Here is a 26,809-nt window from a genome sequence, read left to right on the forward strand (position 1 = left end):
TTAAATAAGTCATTCATATAAAATATATATTAAAATAAATAAAATATTCATATATACATAAATATATTTTGATTGATTTGATAATTAATAGTTTTTTGTTTAATTATTTTATCAGTTCTTATAGTTTTATCAAATTTTTAATTAGATTTTTATATTTTTTTCTTTTTAATTAGTTCTTTATACCATATTAGATTTTGTAATTAAGTCCCTATAATGATAAAAGTATTGAAATTAACAAAATATTTTGTTAAACTATACAGAATATTCAATTAAATGTTAGATATATTTATTTTGTTTAATAGAATATTTTATTAATTCCAATGTTTTTGTCATGGCAAAGACTTAATTGCAAAATTTGATATCTCGTATAGAGGCTCAATAAAAAAAATATAGAGATCTAATTAAAAATTTAGTAAAACTAAAAAGACCAATATAATAATTAAACTAATTTTATATACAATTATACTATTTTTTATCAACGAAAAAGAAAATGTAACTAACTTGAGTTGGCATCCATTTAAGTAAATATTTAGAATTTAAATTTTATTTTATATATATTACAATCTATTGATTAAAAATAAATTTGTAAATAAAATTCAAATCTTATTAGTTATTATCCCATCACAAGTGAGCTAATGCAAGTGTAGAAATAAACTCAAGAAGATAAAGGCGTGTAAGCTAGAAAAATTATTGTAGTAATAATAATTTCTTTCAATGTCTTCCTTGACCTTTAATACTTTCACGTGTGTAATTGATTAATGTGACACTTTCCTTTTATTTTTATTTTTTTTACAGAATTAATGTGATACTTTTTGTTTTTGGTGAATACCATTGGAAAATTTTCGGCCGTATATAAAATTAAATAGAATTTATCTAATTTGTATTTTAAAGATACATATTAAGATGATAAATTAAATTTTTTTTAAAATATAAAAAATTTAAATTTTTAATATATTTATTTTTTATTTATTAAATAAAAATATTAAAAATATTCTATTAATAGTAATCTTATAATGTATTTTTAAGGTATATATTAACTAAACCCAATTAAATATTAAGATCCAAGTCGATCGAAGAATATCAAAGAAGAAGACACATTTGAGTAAGAAGCTAATTAAGGAAATGAAAGAGAGAAAAAGAGTCGGCTGAGAACATTGATTAAGTAAAAAAGGATGAGATAAACTTGTTTTATAAACATTATAGTCAATAACATAATCACTCCTTTGGAGAGAAAAGTTGATCAAGGTAGCATAAATAATTAATAAATTCATATCCAATAATTACATCATAGTCGGGACCTAGCATGGATATGATTAAGTGGCCACGTACTTAATTACCCAAACACAGTATGATAAAGCACCGTAATAGCTTTAATTAAATGGGTCTTAAAGCAATTCCTATCTATTGTAATTTAAAAATGTTATATATACATCAGTTATTAAATTTGTTGGTCTATAATTATATTGATGATTCACATAATTTTTTAACTAGTAATTAATTAATAGAATAATTAAAATTGTCACAGTAAAATAATTAAAATTTCTAGAAAGGATTAATTAAACTGATTTATAATAATATAATAAAATTTTTTATTTAGAGGAGTTTCGTCCTACCAAGGATTGAGTTATTTTCTTGATTTGGATTGGTTAAAAGGGTGAATACTAAGGAAAGATTATGTAAATTAGGTGTCATTGACCAGCATGATAATATGTGTATTTTATGCTGTAAGTCTGTTGAGTCTGCTTTTCATCTATTTATTGGCTGTGAACTCACTTGACAGGTGTAGTGTGCTTGACTGTTCGCTCTTGGAAAGACATGGACTATGTCAGGTACACTAAAGCAACACTTTGAGAGTTGGACAAATGCTTCACAAAGAAAGAATGAGAGGAAGCGGTGGTTGATTAGATTTTTTGCTGTCATCTGGGCAATTTCGCTAAAAAAGAATGATAGAGTCTTCAATAATCAAAGTTCAGGTAGTGTGGTGAAAATTATAAACAGATTTATTATGCTCTTTGACGAGTGAATTGGTGCTGAACTTTTTTGTTGTTGATGATAATGTCGAAGATGAATAGAGGGTACTTTATTTTTTGAGTTGTTCATTGACGTTTTATACTTTAAGTTGTCTTTGTTACTTGATTTTCTGTTGCTCCACTCTGTTGTGTGGAGCATTTTTTATTTAAAAAAAATAAAATTTTTTTATTACGTATTTTTTAACATAAGGCGTGATTGAATTGTAATTATTTTATATAAGGATCAAATGAAACTTTTACTTGGAAAACAAGATAACGAAAAATTTTGGCCTTTAGCTGTAGAAGATTTGGGATTCAGTCTCTTTAATTGGCATCATAAGAGAATTAGAAAAAGGAAAAAGTAAATTAAACCTGAAGATAGAGAATGCTAGTAAATGAAAAAAGAAGAAATAAGAGCTTGTTGTGGGCCTGAAATTAAAGAGGGTAGGGGGTGAATTTCAGAGAATGCATGTAGTGGATACTTTCTTATTACAAATGATTATGTTTTTGGTCACTTTATGATATATTTGGAAGATCAGTACATCAAAGTCATAGAAGACCTGATGATTTTTTTTTTTTTTTAAATAACCAATCAAGCTTCATTATCTGAAGTTGCCAAAATTATTAAGAGAGATTATGAATCCACATTTATAGTTTATTAATATTTTATAGAAAGATAATATAAATGCACAATAATGCATGGTTTCTCCTGCCTCTTTAATTAATTCTTTCCGAGACATTATATACAGACTTTGGGTCTTAATTACTGATATTTATGAGTTGTAAATTTCAAATGTTATTGACTAAATCAATATATTATTCTTAAATTAATATAAGATCAAATACAATTTATTAAGGGTGTATATGTGTACCTATTTAGTATTGAGTTAATCATATATCGCCTAGTCTTTCATTTTTTTTAAGTAATAAAAATTAAGTAAGCTTAATTAATTTATGCCAAAAAATAATTTTAAAGTGTTGTCTCATACTTATAATGATTATTGTGGTTAGAGACCTAATTCAAGTGACACATCATGTATTTCTCAAATAGCCACATGCATCCAGATTCGAATCTGGTTGAAATTAGAAGTGGAATATGAATCTATTTAATGTGTGTGAGTGTGCAGTGTAAATGTGTTATGCATTAATAAGATTAAAAAAAGGATTATTAACTTTTTATGATCAGAAAATGTGAATTTTATAATAAGCAAGCAACATTTAAGTTAGCGTTTGAAAAAAGATGGAAATTGAGAGATAAAAATTAAATTAAGTCTTTATATTATATTTAGTATAAAATATATTGAATTGAGTTAGGTCTTAATATTATGTTTAATTTAAGATAAATATAAAAATTGAAATAAATTTAAAATTTAAAAATTAAATAAAAATATTTTTAAAAAAATATTATTAAAATTTATTTTTGTCTCCAAAAATTTCAATGTTTTATATTTTTATTTTTTTAAAATATTAAAAAGACTAAAATTTTAATTTTAATCACGGACTACTAAATATAATACTAAATGTAATACTAAATCTCCATTTCAGTTTCAGTTTCATAAAAATACTTAATAGAGCATTGTAAAAGGCATAGACAATATAATGAGCAAAACTAAGGAGAGTGAAGAGTGTCTTATTTCAATTTCCTTTTTATAATTTTCCATATCCCTTTTAACCACGTCTCATTAATTACGAAGGATCACTCAATAATAAGACCTAGAACTTGAAAAATAAATAAAATAAAGTCATAAGTATCACTTCAAGATAGGTAAAAACATACCTATACATATAGATGTACGATATATACAAGTCAATGTAATGTATAGTAAGAAAGAAAAATGTGATCCAATTATTTTAGGTTATGTAGTAGTGTCAAATTATACACTATTTCTGCCTCTATCCGTGCACAGGGATTGTTTTTGTTCTTGAAGAGGGCCCATCGATCATACTCACTAGAGCAAGGGGTAATTGTTAATATAAACTAAGATAAAGAATTTCACTTATGTATGTATGTCCACAATAATAATGTACCCCAATTTAATTTTTCATTTTGCCATCATCACAATATGCAATGCAAGCTTCCATTAGAAGTTAATTGATATGAGAAGACATGAATTATATAAAGTTGTGAGTGCGTACGTGGAACAAAACAAAGAGAAATCAATGCTTTCGTGTGGAAAGAATGAGATATGCGCTATATAAAAATAAAGCCAAGGTAATAGGGTTATGATAATATTACAAATAAAAAAGAACAAGACCTGCTCGTGTGTGAAAAATCAGAGCTAGGATGATATAGAATAGAATAATGTGAAATCATAATGCATGCGGATATATATATATATAAAGGTGAAATTATAAGTTATTATTTGCTTTTGCAAATAAACTATAATTCAAATGATATAGTTTCTCAATTCTTATCTAAAGGTTTTGAAAAAAGTTACTACTTGCTTTTGTTTGTCACTATCTAATTATAGTTGTGTTTCTGATGAGTTCAAGGTCTAATATTGCTCCTCTCTCTCTCTTCTGAAGTGTTCAAACCAAGTAATTGGAATGTCAAAGACCACTCCTTGTATTATTATGCTAAAAAAATTCAAGAAAGAACTTGATATATATAATTATGATATGGACCTATATTTTTAGACTTTGTATAATAATATACTTTGTCAAGACATAATAAGCAAAGAAATAATATATATATTTGGAGAAAAACATCTTATTCACTCAAATTGAAGAAATAATGTGAGTTAAATAAATTTATATGTAATTGAGTTGGAGTTGTTAGCTACTTATGCTTTATTTAATTACTTTTAGTGTTTGTTTGTATTAAGTTTTAAGACCCACGTCCAGCATAGCACCTCATGAATTGAATTTGATGGGAAATAATTATAAATATAAATGTTAATGTTGATGATGATGATGATGAGTGGCATCTGGTTTGGATTGCAACAAGAGCAAAAATGAAATGCATAAATGGGGAATGTCGTTATGAGTACAAGCGGCATGATTAGGGTAAAGAACCATTTCTCACTTTTTGGTGTAACCTTTCTTTTATGTTCCACATTTTACTTTAGCCTTGGGTCAAACACTCAAACCCCTTCCCCCCCTCAATTTCTTCCCTCTTACCATCATTGCCACATAACTGCTACACTACTATACATATATTCATTGATCACCATAGTGAACCACGTCGGGTAAACCACTAAAAATGCATCAAAAATTATTTTATCGTTGACACTAAATTTTATTATTGTTCCGGGGCTTACCTAGAACCGGACGGTGGTTGGACTTGTTTGAGGCCCAAGCGCTGGAGGAGTGTGGTCTCCGACTTGGTTTACGTCTGGGAGCCGCCTCCGAGTTGTGTGTTCCAAGAGATGGGGGTGGTACCTGCAAAGACACTCCGATACTTAAGTCAGCATGGGGTTGAGCAGGTTTAGAATGTATTGGAACTTAGAGATACCTGAGGAGTGTCAGGGTATTTATAGTGGTGATCCAATAACCACCGTTGGAGTAGTGCCACCTTTTTAGGTGGATAACCGTCCCTTTATCTAGGGATTGTTGAGATATGCCTTCTAGAAGTGGGTTGAGAGATTTTAGAGGCAGTTACTTATTTGAATAAGTGTTATCTGCCAGCTATCTCTTGAGCCCGACTCCTTTGAAAAGAAGTCTGTGTTGAGTCCGACTTCTTTTGAAGAGGTCGGGTACGTGAGGAGGCCAATCTTTGGATTGGGCCTTTTAGTTTATTTGGACCTGGACCCTAGTGTTGGTCAGGGTAGGAACAGTTCCCCTGTTTGAGTCCGAGCTTTCATGAGGTCGGGCTTAAGCATTCGTGGTTCTAATTTCCTTTGTCGAGTACGCCGACTTCATGAGGTTGAGTGCACGGTGTTTTTCAAAATTTTGAAACGGTGCATTTCTTCTGCATACGTTACGCGACAGTTTTCTTGGATTTAGTGCGCAGCATCTAAAGAGGGTGCAAAATGTCTCTTTTTGTCCCTTATCTCTTATAAATGCTACACTTTTTTTCTCTTTGTAAGTCTTATTTTTGGCCAATCTTTTTTCTAAGACTGATTGGTACAACTCGTTCTTTCTGAGTTATTTAAGGCTTGTAGGCTTTGTATGACTGGTTTTAGCACATCGTGCTTAACCAAAGAATATTTCTTGTCCTAGTTTCGTACAACTCGTTCAATTCGAGTTGTTTTGAGGATACATGACTTGTTTTAATACAAATCACCTTTCTGAAACTTATTCTGATTTCTTACGACTTGTTTTGATACAAATCGTTTATTTCAAAACTCGTAATTATTTTTTAGTATAACCTCATCTAGCTCGTTCGATGCGACTAGTTTTAAGGTCTTACGATTTGTTTCATTTCAAATCGTTTAATTAAAACGTGGCTATTTTTTGATCTAATTTCATACAACTCATTTAAATTCGAGCTGTTTTTTAGGACTTCACAACTTGTTTCAAGTACAAATTGTTTATTTTGAGTCCTTTTAAACTATCAGATCATCTTTATAACCATTGGACTTCGTTGCTTTATCCATTATGCCCCTGCTCGAGATCGAGCTTTATGAGGTCGGACTCGAGCAATCAAGCAGAAAGGATTTTCGAATGAAGCCTTTTTTTTGTTGAACTCATTCATTCTGAGTTTTCTAGATGACTTGTTTTTTATACAAGTCACTTTTTTGAAGCACAACTCGTTATATATCAAGTTGTTTTGCGCAATTTATTTTAATACAAATTACTTAGATCATATGGTTATTTTTTACTCGATTTTGTTCAACTCATGGGCTTGAGTTGTTTTAAATCATCAAGTCGTATTATAACCATTGGACACCAATTTATACCTCGTCGTTTTATCCGAGCGACCATTGAAAAGGCCGGCTCGTGATTTTTGCGCTTTGTCGAGCATAAATTGGCGCCTTAGGTGAAGGGATTATATGCTTATTCCCTCCCCTTTCTAGTTTTTACAAGGTTGTCGTCCTTGTGTATGATACAACTTGTTTTATCCAAGTTGTTTTGGAGGATAATTTTTACGTTTTGATTTTGTTCAAAAATGTTTACAATCCTTCCTTTTTAACTCGTTTCTATACGAGTCGTTTGGTTGGAGTGATTCATTTTGATACAAATCACTTTTAAAGCTTTGCTTTTAGATAGACACGACTTGTGCTTAACACAATTTCGTTGAAAATATGGTTGACTGGCATAACTCGTTTAATCCAAGTTATCCTTATGTTGTTGTGAATGCTAGAACGAGTTTTCTTGGAACAACTTGTTTTTGTGAAAGTGTTCCATTTTATACGACTAGGTCGTTTATTTGTAGAGATGATATTGTGGGCTTGAGATTTTGTACGATCCATTTGTTATCCGTGTGGATCGAGTTGTTAGATCGTATTCATGCCTCAAGGGGCATATTTAGTTAAGTTACTTTTGCGACTTGTTCTAAACACAACTTTTTCAACCCGTTTAGCCCGAGCTGTTTCGAGGTGTTTTCTTTCCAATTCGCATATGTAACTTCTTTCCACCAATTGGTTCCTCGTCGCTTCATCCAGGCGATTTCTATATGATCGGCCCGTGATTTTCGCGGTTTATCGAGCTTCAATTGGTGTGTATTAATTGTAGAAAATCAATTTTCATAAGGAATTGTTTTATCTCCTTATGTTGGAGGTGTGTTGCGACCTGGGTAGTTTTTCACCCTCGAAGTTAGACACTTTGTAGTAGCCCTTTTCTAAGATTTCAGTAATCTTAGAAAAAACCTTTTTGATCTTTGTTTTGAAAAACCTTTTTCTTGGCTGACTGTCCCTTTCTTTAAGTTAAGTTTTCCTTAACAACTCGGGACAGCCTTTTGCCTTAGTGCTTTCAATAGGTTTCCTGATCTCTTTTTGGTATTCCTTATACTCAATTTTTGATTTATTGAGCTCTTATGATTTAGGTTATTTTTGCGATGCGTTTCCTTTTTTCTCGGTTTTTCCGACTTGTAAGTCAGATAATTTCCGAGTTTATTACGATCGACTTTTATAACCTCTTTACACCGACTTGTACCTCGTCGTTTTATCCTGACGACCATCTAGGTCGGTTCATGGGATTTTCACGCTTTGTCGAGCTTAAGTCGGTGCGTTTCGTAGAAAGAAAGAAAAACGAGAAGGAATTTATAAGAGATAAAAGATCTTTATTTATTTGCGAAGGTACTTTTACTGCTACTAAGGGTTTTTCACTATCTATGATCCCTTAGTCTCTACTATGATGCCTCGTTAAAAACCCTTCTTCAGAAAAAATCCTTTAATTTTTGGGAAAAAATCATGAAGTTGGAAAAAGAGTATATCAGGGAGTAGAGTTCGCTTTTAGCTATAGTACCTTTTCATGTTTCACTTATACATCTTTTATTCAATTGGCTTTCGAGTTCATCTTGGTTTTCTTTCTACAATGGCCTTGGGACGATGCTTTCTTCTCTTTTAATCCAATTTAACTGTAGAAGTAGAATCATCATCCCTATTTGATATCCTCTGCCCATTGGGAGAAGTTTTTACGGGATTTCTGGTATCCATAGAAACTGTATTCCAACTTCTTTTTAACATGCTTTCATCTTATCCATGTCGAGAGGTTGTCCGACCATCTTGTTGATCATCCGCCATTATCAAGGATTGAGCTCCGGGTCCCCGGCAACGGCGCCAATGTTCCGGGGCTTACCTAGAACCGGACGGTGGTTGGACTTGTTTGAGGCCCAAGCGCTGGAGGAGTGTGGTCTCTGACTTGGTTTACGTGTGGGAACCGCCTCCGAGTTGTGTGTTCCAAGAGATGGGGGGTGGTACCTGCAAAGACACTCCGATGCTTAAGTCAGCATGGGGTTGAGCAGGTTTAGAATGTATTGGAACTTAGAGATACCTGAGGAGTGTCAGGGTATTTATAGTGGTGATCCAATAACCACCGTTGGAGTAGTGCCACCTTTTTAGGTGGATAACCGTCCCTTTATCTAGGGATTGTTGAGATATGCCTTCTAGAAGTGGGTTGAGAGATTTCAGGGGCAGTTACTTATTTGAATAAGTGTTATCTGCCAGCTATCTCTTGAGCCCAACTTCTTTGGAGAAAAGTCTGTGTTGAGTCCGACCTCTTTTAAAGAGGTCGGTGAATAACGAAGGCCAATCTTTGGATTGGGCCTTTTGGCGTATCTGGACCTGGGCAATAGCGTTGGGCCAGTGTATGAACAATTATCAACAATAATATTTTTAAATTATTTAAAACGTGACAAAAATACACATACGTAAATTGAGACGTTTTATGTTAAAAGAAAAAAATTGAATTTTTTTATATAATAAGTATTACCTAAATTATTATTTTTATTAATAATAGATTTACTATTGTAATTATTTTTTAGTGAGTGTACATAAAAAATACATAATATATAAGGTTTAATAACTCAACAAATATTTTTAAAGAAAATTTCTCATTCTCTTCAACCATGAGAATAACTTATTTTTCCCCTCTCTCGATCTCTTCTGGTTCATCAAACCATCAACATCACAGCTTGAACAGTTTAGGACATGTGCGGTGAACGTGGAGAGCAACCAAACTGTGAATCAAATTAAAAAAAAGTTGTGAACTGAGATCCAATCTAATTTTGCCATTTTCTTTCTATCCCTAATTTTTTTTCGACATTTTCTTTCCCCATTCTTACCTCTTCCTTCAAACCCATCCAATAGAGTTTCATGAGAGGTTATTTCGCAAGATTCTTTCTTAGTGAACATAGCTGTTCCGATCAACGAGTTAAAGGAAGAAGATCTAAATCCTTATTACTTTGTGATTCATTGATTTCTCAAAATGGCGAACATGATCAACAGATCCTCCCATGGTAGAGGTCGTGGAGCTACAACAAGTAAGGCCACACAGAAGATGTATGCTATAAGAAGCATGGGTACTCCTCCAATTTCTATCAATGGCAACAACATAACACCACCATCAATCACGTGATCATCACTGAAGGGGCATGATGATATACTCAGTGAGCTCAATTGTCTCCAAAAGAACACTGGAATATCAAGATCTGGGTTCACTCATGAGTAAAGATTTGCCTTGTTAGAGTTGATCAAAGACAAAAGTGTGCAGCAATAACCTCATAATGCAAATCAAATTTTGACTAATCCCATTCAAACTTTCACTCCAGGTAAAATCATTGCATTACATTTTAATGAGAGAATTATGAGTATTATCACTCCAAAATCTTCACTATGGGTCATTGATTCCGGTGCAACAGATCATGAGACTTTTGACTTAAATATTTTGCAAGTTTTTAAAATATTACTCCAATCAATGTGATATTGGCAAATAGGACCAAAACTATTAGCACCATCATTGGCACAATCACATTCTCTAAAAATTTTTTCTCAAAAATGTTTTATACATTCCTTCTTTTGATTTTAAACTGATCTATGTGTCAAAGTTAACCGCAAACTTACATTGTCAATTGTTAATCAATGATAAGTGTTGTGAGATACAAGATCGATCAACATCGAGTGTATAAAAGGGTTATATACAATGAGTAAAGAACTAGAATTCTCTCACTTTTTCCCTCTTCCAACAAAGCAAGCTTCGTTGGCGGCAACTACCACTACTACTCATCCTACCACACCTTCACACAGTGAGCACAATAACATTTGGCATCTTAGATTAGGACACATACCCATGCATAAATTGATTTTTTTGAAGAAGTATTATCTTTTTATAGATTGTATTACTTAAAAACTTTCTTGTGATTCATGTCATTTTGCAAAACAAAGGAAATTATCTTTTAATTTTAGTATAACTAAAATAAAAGATTGTTTTGACTTAGTTCATATGGATATCTGGGGTCCTATTTCTGTCCTTTCCAATGAAGGACATAGGTATTTTTTTACTGTAGTGGATGGCAAGAGCAGATTCGCTTTGATTTTTTTTTATGAAAACCAAATCTGAAGCATCACAATTAGTTATTAATTTTGTGAATTTTGTCAGAGTACAATTTGAAAAACAAGTTAAGTGTATAAGGACTGTCAATGGGCCAGAGTTCACTCTAAAATCTTTTTTTGCATCAACTGAAATTTTACACCAAACTTCTTATGTAGAAACACCAGAGCAAAACGAGATTGTAGAGAGAAAATACTAGCATATTTTAGGTGTTGATAGAGCATTGCTATTTCAATTAGAAATTCCACATTGTTTTTGGCAATACGCAGCTATTCACCTAATTAATAGGCTGCCCAACACTAACCTGGAAAATGCTAGTCCTTACAAGCTTTTGTATGGTAACTTACCTGACCTTTCACATTTAAGAGTATTTGGTTCTCTTGCATATGCCTCCACATTAACAAATTCAAGAACAAAATTAGACCCAAGAGCCAGAAAAACAGCTTTTCTCGGTTTTAAATTAGGAATAAAGGGTTTTCGACGTATTGATTTAAAATCAAAGGAAATTTTCATATCCAGAAATGTAACTTTTTATGAAACTCATTTCTCATTTTTACATTCCACTAGCATTGACATTTCTATGGTACCCACTCATACTCCACAATGCATTGATCTTTTTCAATATGATATACCATCCACGCATCATTTGCAATCACCCACACATACCACACTCACAGATTCAAATGAACATTTTTCAAACTCAATGCACTCACCAATTTCCTCACACACTATTGCACTCATTACCACACCACACACTAACAATGCACCTGCATCACAACACTCTGACATCACACATGACTGCATTACCAGAAAATTTGAAAGAGTCAAGAAACCGCCTACTTATATGAAGGACTATAATTGTATGACAACCCAGATAGCTCACTCTAGCAACTTTGTCAACTATAACTCTTTATACCCTATCTCACAACACTTGTCATATGATAAACTAACTTCAAAATATAAGTCATTTTCTCTAGCCATCACCTCAAATCAAGAACTTAGCAGTTATGAGGAAGCGGCTGCACATGAATGTTGGAGAAAGACAATACAAGATGAATTGACAGCTCTAGATCATAATAGAACTTGGTGTGTCACTAAACTCCCAAAAAATAAGAAGGTTATGGGTTGCAAATGAGTTTTTTGGATAAAGTTCAATCCCGATGGCACCATAGAGAAGCACAAAGCGAGGCTAGTTGCAAAAGGATTCCCTGAAGTGCAAGGAGTAGATTATGGTGATACTTTTAGTCCAGTTGTCAAAATGACTATCCTACGAGTAATGTTAGCATTAGCAGCGGTAAAGAAATGGCATTTGATACAGCTGGACGTCAACACTGCTTTCCTTCATGGAGATTTGAACAAGGAAGTTTATATGAAGATACTACCCGGTTTGGATGTGTCACAACCAAGTTTGGTTTGTAAATTGCAAAAGTCTCTATATGAGCTTATGCAAGCAAGCAGGCAATGGAACATTAAAGTCACTCAAACTCTTGTGGATGCTGGTTATAAGCAGTTTTTTTATGATCATTCACTTTTCATTAAAAAACAATCTGAAAGCTTTACTGCCATTCTAGTATATGTTGATGACTTGGTTTTAACCGGAAATGATATTGGTGAAATCAATTCCTTCGATCAAAATTTGGATGACAAATTTAAAATAAAGGATCTTGGTGATCTCAAATACTTCTTGGGAATGGAAGTCGCACGCTCTAACTCTGGAATTCACATTTATCAGCGGAAGTACACCATGGACCTTCTCAGGATTTTGGTTATCTAGATTGCAAGCCTCTCTCTACCCCCATTTGATTATAGTCAGAAACTCTCAAAGGAATCAAGTACTATTTTAACAGACAACACTGTTTACAGACAGCATCGGCCGACTCCTTTACCTCACAAATACTAGACCCGATATCTCTTATGCTGTGGGTAGTTTGAGCCAATTTTTGGACTGTGCAACCACTTCTCACCTATAGGCTACTTTTTGCGTACTCCAATATTTAAAAGGCCGACCTGCAACTGGTCTCTTCTTCTCCTCTACTTCTAATCTACATCTTACTGGATTTGCCAATGTTGACTGGGCTACCTGTGCCTATACTCATCGCTCCGTTTTCGGTTATTGCTTCATGCTTGGGAACTCTCTCATTAATTGGAAGAGTAAGAAGCAAACCACAGTTGCCAAGTCCTCTGCACAATCTGAATATATGTCTCTTGTTGTTGCCACTTGTGAAACTAGTTGGTTATCTTTCTTAATGGATTTCATTGGTTTGCCGCTTCAAAAGTCTATCACTCTATTATGTGACAACCAGCTATTCACATCGCCAATAATTCCATCTTTCATGAAAGAACCAAACACATTGAAGTAGACTGCCACATTGTTCATAAAAAGCATTTGTATGGTCTCATTCATCTTATGAGAGTTCGTTCCAAAGAAAAACTTGCTGATTTTCTTACCAAAGCTTTGCCACCGGATTCTTTTCTTGCTAATGTTTCCAAAGTAGGATTGTTAGATTTACACAATTCTAACTTGCGGGAGGGTGTTACCTAAATTATTTCTTTTATCAATAATAGCCTTACCATTGTAATTATTTTTTAGTGAGTGTACATAAAGAGTACATAGTATATCAAGTGTAATAACTCAATAAATATTTTTAAAGAGAATTTCTCATTCTCTTCAATAATGAGAATAATTTATTTTTCACTCTCTCTCAATCCCTTCTGATTCATCAAATTATCAACATCACACCTTGAACAATTTAAAGTATAGAATTTTATTCAGTAAGTAAGACTTTAACATTTGCAATGAGTTACGTCACATTTTTTTATTAATAGAGCAGATCATTGATCAATGTTAAGATATTTTCAAATATTTTTAAATTATTTAAAGATATTTTTGTTAATAATAATTTTTGTCAATCCTAAAATAATTCGATTATATATATATATATATATATATTTGAAGAATAAGAAAAATGTGTCATTCTAACAAGATTATATAATATGTGAAAGTTTTTAGAAATAGTAGTAGAGCAGTATATACTCGATCTAACTGCAAAATAACGCAACAACCATGCATTAATATATGAATCGATATGATTATTGAGACCAGGACCAGGATGGTATGATGAGAACTGATACATTAACCAAAACTAGCTAGGGTTAGGGTGGTCAAATCAACAACCATTATCATAGCCAACCTGTCTGATTTATTCCACTTGCACTTTTTGTCCGACTTATACTTTTTGTTCACTTGTTGAAATTACATAATCATTATTAACAGAATTTTAAGCATGTTTTCTTTTATTATTTAGGATGAACTTATAATTAACATCGTTCTACACATGAGGACATACATTTTGAGACTTTTTTTTCCTACTCTGTTTTTCTTTTTTCTTTTGTTTTTGTCCCGTGGAGGTCCAAAGGCCTAGAACATAAAAAAACTACACCAAACGAGAAAAAAAAATCCCACTACAATTAGCAAGAACCTTCAAAAAAATAAAAATAAATTAGGACTAGTATTAATAAGTGGCAGCCATTTCTTCAAGATTGTTCTGCTCTTCTTTCCAAACACTTTCCTCATTTTTTAGGCTCAGAATTTTGTTTCTCCTTCTTCGAATAATAATTTTCATATGGTGTTTCTATCCCTGTCTCTATTCCAATTAGCTCTTGATTTCTGAAGCCACAGTCTCTTTTTCTCTCTTTAACACTATGATGTTTGATGGAAAATGAGAGGAAAGAAAATAGATGGAAAGAAAATGAAAGAAAAAGTGAATTTTTTTGTATGTTATTTGGATGAAGAGAAAATGAAAAAAAAAATTCTTTTGTTTGAATATAAAGAAAGTAAGAAGAGAAAAAATTATCATGAAGTAAAAATTACTTTATTACCCTTACATATATTAATTTCACATAGAGAATGAGTTAGAGAATTTGCCTTTTTTTTTTTGTTAGAAGGATAAATATGAAATTTTAACATTTTTTGGCCTTCTCTCTTCAGTTTTCTTCACAGCATTGAGAGGAAAAAAACTATATGGCCCCATGCCAACTTTTTGGTTTTTCACTCATTTTCTCCTCTGTTCCAAACAATGGAAAATGGGCTTTTCCACCCATTTTCTTCTCTTTCATTTTCTTTCTTTTTAAAATTATTTAAACCAAACAATGTGTAAAAAAAATCATGGATAGCATAACGGGCTTTTATTGGTGTTGGGATCACTGATCATAGGCTTTTTTTTTTGGTATTCACTGATCATAGGCTTTTATCTCTTTTGTTTTTGAACTTGAGGCTTTTATCTCTTATAACAAAACTTATTGGCGAGGTTTAAAAAATGGGCCTTGATGGAACTTGCTTGTCTATTTTTTTGCTTACTCATGTTGTGGTCTGGATCTCATTTGGGCTTATTTGGCATTTAACTAGGCCTAGTTTGATCTGTCATGGAAAAAGTCCAGCCCAGTTTTCTTTCTTCCTTTTTTCGATTCCAAATTTGATATAATATGTAAACATATTAAGTGGCTAAAAACGTTATCTTTTAATATGTTACATCCGGATTAACCAAATAATAGATAAAACCTTTATATATGTATGTAAATGTGTAATATAATGCTTAGAATCGGAGATTATCCAATCTTACTTTTAGGAAAACCTTTTGAAATTAAAATACATAAACAACAAAATTATTCAATAAAATGAAACTTGAATTAAATATTAATTTTGTAGAGAAAGGGAAATAGAAGAGACGAGATGTAAAGAGAAGATTCTAGAACCCGTTGTATTAAACCCTCTGTAAAACCCTAACATGGGAAATAAAAACCTAAACTGAAGCGAACAAAGAACCTGAGATTCAGAATTCTCTAGAAGGCGAGAGAGAGAGAGAGAGAAATGGCGAAGCGGCTGGTTCCGTTGTTGAATCGGGTTCTGGTGGAGAAGATCGTTCCCCCATCGAAAACGAACGCCGGCATCTTGTTGCCGGAGAAATCCACCAAGGTTAGTAGTTGAATTTGAGTTCCTTGTTTTCCGTCATGGTTTATTGATGTGGTTAGTAACTAAATGGCATGTGTGTGTTACTTTCATAGCTGAATTCTGGAAAAGTAGTTGCGATTGGGCCTGGAATTCGTAGCAAGGAAGGGAATCTAATTCCGGTTTCTGTTAAAGAAGGCGACACTGTGCTTTTGCCTGAATACGGTGGAACTGAGGTCAACCTTGCTGATAAACAGTACGTAATCGTAATCGTAATCATTTGTTTACATGTACATGTTCAATCTTATATGATAATGGCGTTTGTTTTGTGTAGGTATCATCTTTACAGAGATGAAGACATATTGGGGACGCTGCATGATTGATTTGTACCAATTCTTGTTCTGCTTAATTTGACCTGTTTCTTTCTGTTATCATCATTTTTAATGTATGTTGTCTGCTGTTGGAACAAACCATTTTTCTGCAACAAATGGGGAAACTCTTTTTGAATGCATTGATATATATATATATATATATGGTGATCCAATGCATTATTCAATATTTCTCAAATCAAGTTCTGTAGTCCACTGTTGTATGTAGTCCGATTTCATTGGCTAATCCATCAACCAGAATTCTTGACCCAGTTAATGGGATCACTGGAGCTTCGTCCCATACAAATAGGTTGAGATTAGATCATACCCAATTGATTCTGAAGTGTGAGTAAGGAAGAATCAGGCATGTTGAATTCTATTATCATAGTATTGCTCATAGGATTTTCTTTACAATTTGGTTCGGTCTAGTGTTAACTTCACATTCAGAATCGGTACCCAGTAGTGCTCTTTCTGAGATATATTTTGATTGCAATGTATATTTTATCTTGTTATGAATCCTGATCATGATAGTCATAATTGTAACTCTGTAATACAAGGGTGACAAGCTAAATGAACACAAGAGTATATTTTATAGTCGCATGTAAATTCTTAAATTCTTAAGTTTGATGTGTAGAATTACAATTCAAGAAAACACTTGTTCGCTACAAGTTGATTATTCAGGGACACACCAACAAGCTTAGCATGGAGAGCTTCTTGCACCTCCATCCTATTTAAGTATATCATTGTTTCGTCTTCAGCACAAACGTCTCCTTTCTTATTTTAGTATAGTTAAGACTGGTGTAGATTTCATATGCTGAACTTGGATCTGTCCATGACCATAAAACTCACAACTAGAGTTTAAGTCGGTTTTAAAGTCAAGGAGAGGATTTCCTATCTACAAAGTGCAAAATGTCACCATAGAACAGGGTTTCATGTATCTTGTTAATACCAGTTTTTTTCTCATCATGGTTTTCTTATTATTTTCTTTCTCACTTCTTACTTAGGGTTCAAATTCTAGATCACAGAGAAAGGATAATAACAGTTTTGTATCGTTAACCCAAAACTAAGTTCTTATATACGTTGTTATACTCACTTTGTATTGGACCACTCTATTCTTAAGACTAGCACATAATTTATTTATTCATGATTTTATGTTTTGAAAATATTATGTGCGTCAATGCATATGTTATTTAATTATTTTTTATGTATATTTTGTATTTTAACATGAGGTGCATAATTAAACATAACATTATAACAATGGAAACAAAAGAAGCCAAAACTAACTTTATTTTGTTGAGATTTAATATTACAATACCACGACCTAATGTAAGACGCAATTTCAATTCTTTATCGAAGTTAGATTTTGAGATTACATACCTAAAAGAAAAAAAGAGCATTATTTGAAGTATATATTATTCATCCATATCTGATTAAAAAAAATAATAGTAAGGGGAGTGTTATTCATCTCTGCTCATATATTATTGGAAAGTGGTTTTCCTTGAAGAAATGCTTGAAGTAGCACTAACGATCTGGCTGGTTGAGAGAATGGAGCTTCATGAGATGCTCCTCTAATCGTCGCATATGATAATATCTTGCCATATTCTTGTGTCCATCCCGCTACCTATAATTAATATAATAAAGTTTCAGTGAAATTACATTCTTGTTGAATAATTAAAAATATCATTATATTAATTAACCTGTTTTCCCTGAAACCAGACTCCATAGGGCACTGTTGTATTGAGTCCAATTTCTTTGGCTAATGCATTCACCAGAAATCTTGATCCAATTAATGGGATCACTGAATCTTGGTCTCCACTGCACAAAGCAAAGATTTATATACGTGAACCATGACTCGTGTGAGAAGCTACGTACTAAATAACAACGTATGTTACCTACCTGTATACGAGAACCCGAATACCCAACTCAACAAATGTACCTAGAAGAGGAAGTGTTGGTATTTCTAGATTATGATAGTCATAATTCAGAACCCTGTAACATAAGCTCTATTGTGTTAGCCAAGTTTCATAAAATGCTCACAATTTCACAAATATAAATAGCTAGTAATTCGAAAAAGAAGTATTTGTTTTTCGCTCCGATCTTATATAATCAAAAAGTAAAATATCGTTTTTGTCCCTAACATTTGGGGTAAGTCTCAAAGTTGTCTCTAACATTTGAATATCCCTAACGTTTCAAAATTGACTCAACAGCGGTACAAAATTGAGACGATTTTGAAACGTTAGAGACTTAAATAGGACGAATATATTGGAGACAAAAACGATATATAGAAATACATTTTAATTTTATCCTTCAATAATATCAATTTTTTACTGTATATAGTTATTCAATTATTTTTAATGACATCTGAGTAAATTACTTTTAATCACATTAATTTTATTCTAAATAAATTTACTTTTTTATAATTTTACTCTTAAAAATTTTTACTCATCATAAAATATTTGTAAAATGACTAGTACATAAACTTGTTAGGAAAAAAATTATACATATACAATAAAGTAATGTGATTTTAGTCATTTTACAAATATGATGAGTAAAAATCTTTAAGAGTAAAATTATAAAAAAAATAAATTTATTTAGAATAAAAGTAATGTGATTAAGTGTAATTTACTTAAATGTGATTAAAAAATAATTGAATAACTATGTACAGTAAAAGATTGATATTAGTGAAGGATAAAATTTAAATTTATTTCTATGTATCATTTTTTGTCCTCAACGTTTCATCCTATTTAAGTCCTTAACGTTTTAAAATTGTCTCAATTTTGTTCCACTGTTAATTTCGTTAACAGATTCTTAACGGCAGGATAACATTGAGTCAATTTTGAAACGTTAGAGACTTAAATAAGACAATTCAAAAGACAACTTTGAGACTTACCCCAAATCATTAGGGACAAAAATGATACTTTACTTTATAATCAAAAACTATTCTAAAGATGTTGTAAGAAAGAATACTTACGTGCTGCAAGTTGACCATTTGGTAACTCCAACAAGTCTAGCATGGAGTGCTTGTTGCACATCTTTCCTATTTAAGTATACCACTAATTTATCTCCCACACAAACATCTACATTTTGTGTAGCATGCTATATATAGTGGAACAACAAATTAAACAAACAAATTTAAATTAAATGATGAGGACATACATAATAGATTAAACCACGGTCAGAAATTAATTAACTACCATTTGATTTGTGAGCATATAAACTTGTTGTTTGGCTGGTGACAAACAAACATCAAGAGTGACATCATATTGATCAACATAATCGGATATCTCGCTGGACGATACATTATTTACTCTTGCACAATCAGCACTAATCTTTCCATCTATAGATTCTCTCATATATTGAGAAGAGTTGCATATTGTATTGTACAGTTCGTATGTCGAATCAGATATTAGCCCATGAGACCATAAATAATCCGCTTCCGAATTCATGTCAACATTAAAATCCAGCAGAGGATTCCCTAACTGCATTTACATCTAATCAGATTCATGTCTTTAAATAGTATATTTTAAAATTGGTGGAAACTCAGCTGTAGTCGACTTTACGTGAAGTTGATACTTAAGCGCCGTTACATCATTTGACTGATTTGACTAAATTTTCTTCTAATAGTTCTCAGATATCAACTTCATGTAAAGTCGATTTCACTTGAGTTTTCACCATTAAAATTAGTTATTTTTATTGACGTGACAGTACGTGCTCACCGCTATTCCCTTAAGATTAACATTGAAGGTGGTGTTGGATTGAATAACAAGAAATGCAAGTTGTGGAACATAGTGACCTGCATAGCTCTCCCCAGTAATGAAGAAGTCGTTTTTTGCATACTCAGGAAATTTAGCAAACCAGCGCTCTAAGAATATAAGATTATCCCTTGCTGTACCAAAAAATTTAAATTTATCTTATTTAATATTTAATTAATTATTTTTGGCTAATCAGCAAAAATCTAGAACAGAACGCTATAATGCATAATGAAATTAAATGTGGTATCAAATTAATTAATGAACCTGTTATCTCATCGGTAACCAAGTCATAGAAAGATTTATTGCTAGAGTATGAGAAACCAACTCCAGCTGGTGATTCCAAATATAGCATGTTTGCCTCTGTAATATGATAATATAAAAAGAAAATAACATTATTAACATAATTAATATATAACATGTTATACATATTTAGAGCTCGCGAATTTGAATCTTCAGTACAAAAAAAACCAATGTTACACATGACGACTAAATTGTTGTTTTTATGAATTTATGAATTACCTTTATTCCAACTATAATCATTTTTGAGAAGAATATTGTTGTCACCGGGTCTGAAAGGACCATTCTCAACAAAAGCTCCAACTCCAACCGAAGAACAACCAGGCCCTTTAAAATGTCAAAACAATAATAACTTATTAGTCCTCTTTAAATTTCATGTCCATATTATTAAAAAACCTGAATACTCTGGTGTCTAAAAAATGTTACTTACTTATTAAAAAAATTTAAAATTAATATTTAATTGAAAAAATATAAAAATAAATAATTTTAAAAAATCAAAATTTATTATAAAAAAAATAAATTTGACAAAATTTAAACACTATAGAATTGGCCATTAAAAAAATCACTCATTCTTTTTCTTTTTTACGATTATATTGCGTGTACAATAAAATTAGTCACTAAAGTCAATCATCAGTATAAAATACATGTTAAAATACAAAATATACATTGAAAATAAATTAAGTCACACATATATTTATACACAAATATATTGGAGACTGATTTTAGTGTACGAATAATATTTTTGTTCTTTTTAATATACTAAATTAAATCACTGTTAATTATATATATACCTCCATTCAACCAAAGAACTAGTGGCTTGGAAGCAGGGTTTGATTCAGCTTCAACAAAATAATAAAACAAAGCTCTATCATGGTTGTCATCGACAGTAATGTAGCCAGCATATTGCTGAAATGTGACACGTGGCTGGCCTGGCAAACTGCTTATCTTATCACCTTCTGGATATGAATTCACTACTCCCACTATAAGAAGTAGTAGTGTTGAAACAAATGATGCAATCATAGTGTGTGACTTATGAATTAGTATCATCATGATTATTAGTTGTGGCTAGGTTTAGTTTTGATGATGAGGCTTCAACCTCAAACTATATTATATATATAGTAATCAAAGGGTTAATTAATTGTGTTATTAGAGAATATATTAATATGTAAATCCGATCCAAAAATTTCAATTATTATTGTAGTCCATAGCCTGCAAATTCTACTTCCTGCCGACTTTGTTGTTCTTTTCTATACTTTTAATTAACAACATTGAATTTCACGACCTCATTACAAAAAAAATGAGTAATGTTAGAGAATAATTAAAATTTATTATTTTTTATTATCAGTATTTAAAAATATGAAATAAAATTTGTTGTTGGATTACTAAACTAAAAGAATTAGATTAAAAAAATTGAGTTAATGACTAAAAATAATAATTTGTGATGATCCCTAATATCTCTAAAAAATTTTATCTAATAAATAGCGAGTTTAAAACTAGATTTATTATGACCATAATTATTATTACTATTATTGTTGAATTCAATTTGCATGGACCCGCTAGCTAGCTTGCTTGGAGAAATGAATGATTTGCATTGTATGTGTATGTTTCGTGCATGGAGCATCTAGCGCAGGATATTATTTGCTTCAGTATACGAATCTTATATCTCAGAAAAAAAGAGATACACTCCTCAAAAGTTTATGGTACATTAATTTGTCCCTATATTATAATGATGGGTCCGTCATATATATGGCCTCAATCTTCTCCTTTGTACTTTTAACAACACCTATACCCATTAGCAACAATAATTATTAGTTTCATTATTAACATGAACATACATGTTAATTATTTTGATATATAAACACAACTACTACTTAAAAATAGAATTGAAGATAGGGGCGGCAATGGACGGGTAGAGGCAGATTTTTGTTCTATCTAATCTCACTCCGTCGTACACCAATCCGCATAAAATCCATCACACTTTTATCCCTGGGTAGTAAAATGCTAAACCCTAATCGCCCCGCTCCTACCCGCCCTTATAATTATTAAAATCTAATAAATTAAATTAAATTTTAAAATTTATATAACCATCATCACATACATAATATAAATTAAAAATTAAAATAATATATATTATATATATAGCGGGGCGGGTAGGGGTGGGTATTACCTAAACCCGATCCCACCTTACCCCTCCCAAGAACCCCGAGCGGATAGGAGTGGGATAGGTACCCGCGAGTTCGGGTGCCATATCTAATTGAAGACAAATTACGCAATATTAATGAAGTAATACTCACACTTTTCCCGTCATCGATAGCATCCATTAATTCGACAGATCAAGAATTAATAATTTATTATGCATTTAAATTTTATTTAAAAAATTATAATTAATCAATGAATTAATGTATGCACAATACGGATAACACTTAGGCACACACATGCATACAACAGTTGGAAAGCAATATGCATGATCCATGTTCTCTTATCTCCCCTTCTCTTCCATTCCCTTCAACTTTATTTGGAGATCAAGAAGCGACAAAAGCATATATAAGAGAATCAAAATCAAAAGGTCCAACATGGAATACCCACCCGGTAGCATCCTATGCAAAGATATTAATTAAGGTATATCTCTCTCCACTTTCTTTCTTCCTTCAATTCCTAACTTATATTATAGGTTGTTATTAACTAGAAGTCACGGTGTGTTTATATAAAAATAATAATTAAAATATTGATCTATATTATATTAAGTAATTTAGATAAATATATTAAAAAATTTAATAATTTTAAATTACTATTTTTATATAAAGATCTTTTTATCTAAATAGTCATTTACATTGTATGCCTTGAAATCTAACTAACTTATAGTATTTACATTCAATTAGCCACATTTAATTATTTTATGCATTTTCGCAAAATTATTAGAGTACCGCTCACATACAGAATACATATGTACATAGGGTATATAGTATCGAGATATTTGGTAGTGAATTTTTTTTATTTAAAGAAATAATAGGATCCACATGTTTGATTTTATTTTTACGTTTATTCTGAATCATCTTTACAATTACAATCTGAATGAGAGTATGTACTTAATTATTAGGACAAATGACTAAAATAAATTATTTGAACCTCAAATTTATCTAAATATAATTTTTGTAAATTATATATGTAAATGCAATCTTTTATTATTCTATATAAACTGTGAGAGGGATCTTACGAATTTTAAATGAGTGTAAACTGCTATACTTCTCTAATGGTTTACGTTGAGAACTCAAATAGCTAAAAATTGCGACAAGAGTATCGTGATTTTGTGTTGATGTGAAACATGCATAAATTGCGACAGGAGTCCAACGATTTATGCTTTAGTATAAATACGCGAAAGAGGAGCCGCGAATTATTCAGTTTGAGCCATTTCCATCTTTTTAGAGAGAGAAAGAGACTTTCTAGAGAGAGAAAAGTGTGGTGAGGATTTGGCCATTCGGATTTTGTTGGGGCCGGAATCATGGCGGATAAACGCAGTCTTTACCAGTCTAACGGTGTTGCGCACGTTGCCAGCAGCATCAACGAAGAGGTAAATTTGTTTTCTTTTAGTTATTGAATTTCATATAATATAAAATATAGTATTCGGGTGCAGCAATTAAAACACATAATTTAGGGTTGGTTAGTTTAGGATTTTAAAATTAAGATATAAAATTTAAAGGTAGGATCAAATACAAGGTTTGTATATAAAAACTAAGATTTAAAATGATAGCTTTGAATATGTAAGTTTAACTTCTAATATTATAATTTTAATTGTTTAGGGTTTAGAATTTAAAGATTAAATTTGGTAAAAAGAACCTAATAGTTGCTATTTTACATTCTTAAATTTAAAAATGATAAGTTTTGTAATTTATTTTTTAAAATTTAAGATTTAATTTTTAAAATCATAAGTTTAGTAATTGATTATTTTAAATTAAAAATTTGAGTCTTATATTTAAGTTTTTACTATTTTAAATTTATTATCGTAGGACTTATGAATTTAAAAGTTGGACCTTTATCACTTGTTGTGTGATACATTTAGATACGTTTCAAACGGATGCTATAATCGTTAACACTCAACACAATTTCTTCCTTAGTCGGGAAAGATAGGCTAATCTGAAATTCCCCAGAAGGATTTCTATCGTGTAATCATTGACCTCCGAAGGTGGGATCTATCTCCGGTTGCTGGCCGATGATTTCCAAGTTCAACGTTGAGAAATGTGACGGGACCCAGAACTGGATGGCCCCTGACGTGCTCGTGGGTTCTTAGAAGTATCCTCGTAACTGTCCCCCAATATGTGATCTGGCTCATCGTGCGAATCATCCTCTTGCATCGCATTTTCAAATCGATCGGGTTCACCGTCGCCTAAAAGACCGGGAATCAAACCGAGTGACCTAGCCAACTCAGCTGGAACAGATGGAGGTTCAGCCAACAGACAACCAGGTGCAACAACAGGCATTGAGGTAGATGCACCGCCCATCGTCGTCGACTGAGGATTCGGTGCTGATGCTCCCGAACTGTTGACATCATCTTCCAACTTGGCATACAGCTCGTGTATTCTTACCTCCGAAAAACTCCGCCAACAATAAAACAAAACATGCATGTCTTCGTCCGACCTTATCACAAATGTTTTATACTACACACCAGTTGACACAACCGCAATCAGAATCTTGTAGAACAACTTCTTCACTCACTTGGCCCCACACAAACCTGCCTTTTGCAATATACTCGTCTTTAACTCTGACAAAGTATTTATTGACCGGATAAAAATACTCACCGATTCTTTATCAGTGAACTTAACACTGTGCCTTTTGCTTTTTTTTTTTAATTTTTTTTAGAGTAATGGACTAGAACAAAAAAACTCTCCTCACTATCTATTTTTGAAGTGAAAATGGCCCTCTACATCACACCACTCCCTTCTGGTTAGTATATATAGGCATTTTTGGTGCAAGCATAAACTGCTGGATTCCTGTAGTAGTTTATGCACATTAACCCATTTACACAGAAACCATTGGACCCTTGTAGTGGTTTCTGCTTATTTGCAACATCAATGTAAATTGCGAAACTCTTGTAGTAGTTTACGTTTATTTGAAAACTGTGGGACTCCTCCTATTACGATTTCTATAGATTGATAAAAATTACATTTGCGTATGTAATATCCAAGAGTTGTAATCTAGTAATTTTAGTTCTTCATTGATTTATTTTGGTCATTTGCCCTAATTATTATACAGATGTGTATGTAAAACAAAAACAAAATTTAAAAAATTCGTTGAAGATATACGTGTGTGTGTGTAAGTTTGATCATAAAAGAATCTGCAATCCCTATTGACCAAAATAAAATAAAATTCCATATGATTAGAGGTTTTCTTTATTTTCTCTTTATGCTCTGGACACAGATAACCAATTTAGGCCCAGACTAGATGCTAATTGCCGGGGAGCATTTCTTGTTCGACCCTAGCTAGCTACATTCCTTGCATAATGTTACAATGGCCTAAACATTCATGTCAATAATTTTTCAAATAATTAATAATGAGCGACCTAGCTAGGGACCATAAAGATAGGAATAGTGCAACAATATCAAGAACAAGCAAGACTAGTCTATATACACATTGGGAATGGGATATTTATAATGATAAGGATTCTGGATATAATAACGATGAGTAGTAGCTAGGGGCAGATCTTCATTCTTCAACCATGCATCATGATTGCTACGTTGCAACTTGACACTACTCACATTAGATTCACTTCTTCATTTTCTTTTTAAAACACTTATTATATATATATTTTAAACTTTTGAAATAAGTTATTTTATGATAATATTTAAGGTGAAACACACTAATAAACTATTTCGACTTCAAAATTACGTCAATATTTTATTTTGATTTTCGTTATAGGTATATTTTAAATAATTTTATGTAAATTGAATTAATTAAATTTAATTTACACTCTTTTAATATAAATTGAATCCATTAGATTCGATTTAGCATGCATATGTGATAACAATAGTAAATCAAATCTACTAAAACGTATTTATAACGAAAATTATAATAAAATATTATCGTAATTTTAAGGCTGAAATGATTTATTAGTGTATTTTATCCTAATTTTTACATGATATTTTAAGTTTAGTAATAAGTTTGATTTGTTTTTGTTAAGGACTATTTCGACCCTGTAGCTTCAATCTTATGCTAACTAAATCAAAGTGTATGTTTGAGGAGGTGATGCTACAAAAAGTGCACTAATTAAAACTAGCCATTATTAAACCTCGTCTTATATATGACTAAATAATAATATCGATGTAATTGTTACATACTATATAACTTCGTATAGGATATAAAATTTGAAAATTTAATATATAGCCATTAAATTACAGCAATTCCTATATTGATTATGCATTCCAAATTTTAACAAGGATTGTCCAAAAAAATTGTTAATTCGGTATAAAAGTATTTTAGATTAATATAAATTTAAAAAAAGACCGAATCTAAATA

At 31.6% G+C, this 26,809-nt stretch overlaps 2 protein-coding genes across 2 annotated transcripts; one reads left to right on the forward strand and one right to left on the reverse strand.

Annotated features, from left to right (window-relative positions):
- The first annotated feature begins 15,702 nt into the window (after positions 1-15,702).
- Positions 15,703-16,392, forward strand: LOC107471542 (10 kDa chaperonin, mitochondrial). Its single transcript, XM_016091030.2, has 3 exons — positions 15,703-15,912; positions 16,002-16,141; positions 16,220-16,392. Exons 1-3 carry the CDS (start codon positions 15,808-15,810, stop codon positions 16,266-16,268), a joined length of 294 nt encoding a protein of 97 aa, XP_015946516.1. The 5' UTR covers positions 15,703-15,807; the 3' UTR covers positions 16,269-16,392.
- Positions 16,393-17,724: 1,332 nt separating this feature from the next.
- LOC107471413 (serine carboxypeptidase-like 45) lies at positions 17,725-21,390 on the reverse strand. Its single transcript, XM_016090874.3, has 9 exons — positions 21,094-21,390; positions 20,525-20,629; positions 20,270-20,365; positions 19,970-20,139; positions 19,448-19,732; positions 19,225-19,349; positions 18,150-18,242; positions 17,951-18,068; positions 17,725-17,874 (listed from the first exon to the last, which is right to left on the reverse strand). Exons 1-9 carry the CDS (start codon positions 21,350-21,352, stop codon positions 17,725-17,727), a joined length of 1,401 nt encoding a protein of 466 aa, XP_015946360.1. The 5' UTR covers positions 21,353-21,390.
- Positions 21,391-26,809: the final 5,419 nt, after the last annotated feature.

The sequence above is a fragment of the Arachis duranensis genome, chromosome 10 (assembly GCF_000817695.3).
Source record: "Arachis duranensis cultivar V14167 chromosome 10, aradu.V14167.gnm2.J7QH, whole genome shotgun sequence".
NCBI classification, from domain to species: domain Eukaryota; kingdom Viridiplantae; phylum Streptophyta; class Magnoliopsida; order Fabales; family Fabaceae; genus Arachis; species Arachis duranensis.

Bases quoted from the DNA above. Each gene is read 5' to 3' on its own strand.
- LOC107471542 (XM_016091030.2), top strand. From the start codon at position 15,808: ATGGCGAAGCGGCTGGTTCCGTTGTTGAATCGGGTTCTGGTGGAGAAG. The intron at 15,913-16,001 runs GTTAGTAGTTGA...TTACTTTCATAG, and splicing joins TGCCGGAGAAATCCACCAAG to CTGAATTCTGGAAAAGTAGT. The intron at 16,142-16,219 runs GTACGTAATCGT...TGTTTTGTGTAG, and splicing joins GTCAACCTTGCTGATAAACA to GTATCATCTTTACAGAGATG.
- LOC107471413 (XM_016090874.3), bottom strand. From the start codon at position 21,352: ATGATGATACTAATTCATAAGTCACACACTATGATTGCATCATTTGTT. The intron at 20,366-20,524 runs GTAATTCATAAA...ATCATATTACAG, and splicing joins TGATTATAGTTGGAATAAAG to AGGCAAACATGCTATATTTG. The intron at 18,069-18,149 runs GTAGGTAACATA...TGCTTTGTGCAG, and splicing joins ATTCGGGTTCTCGTATACAG to TGGAGACCAAGATTCAGTGA.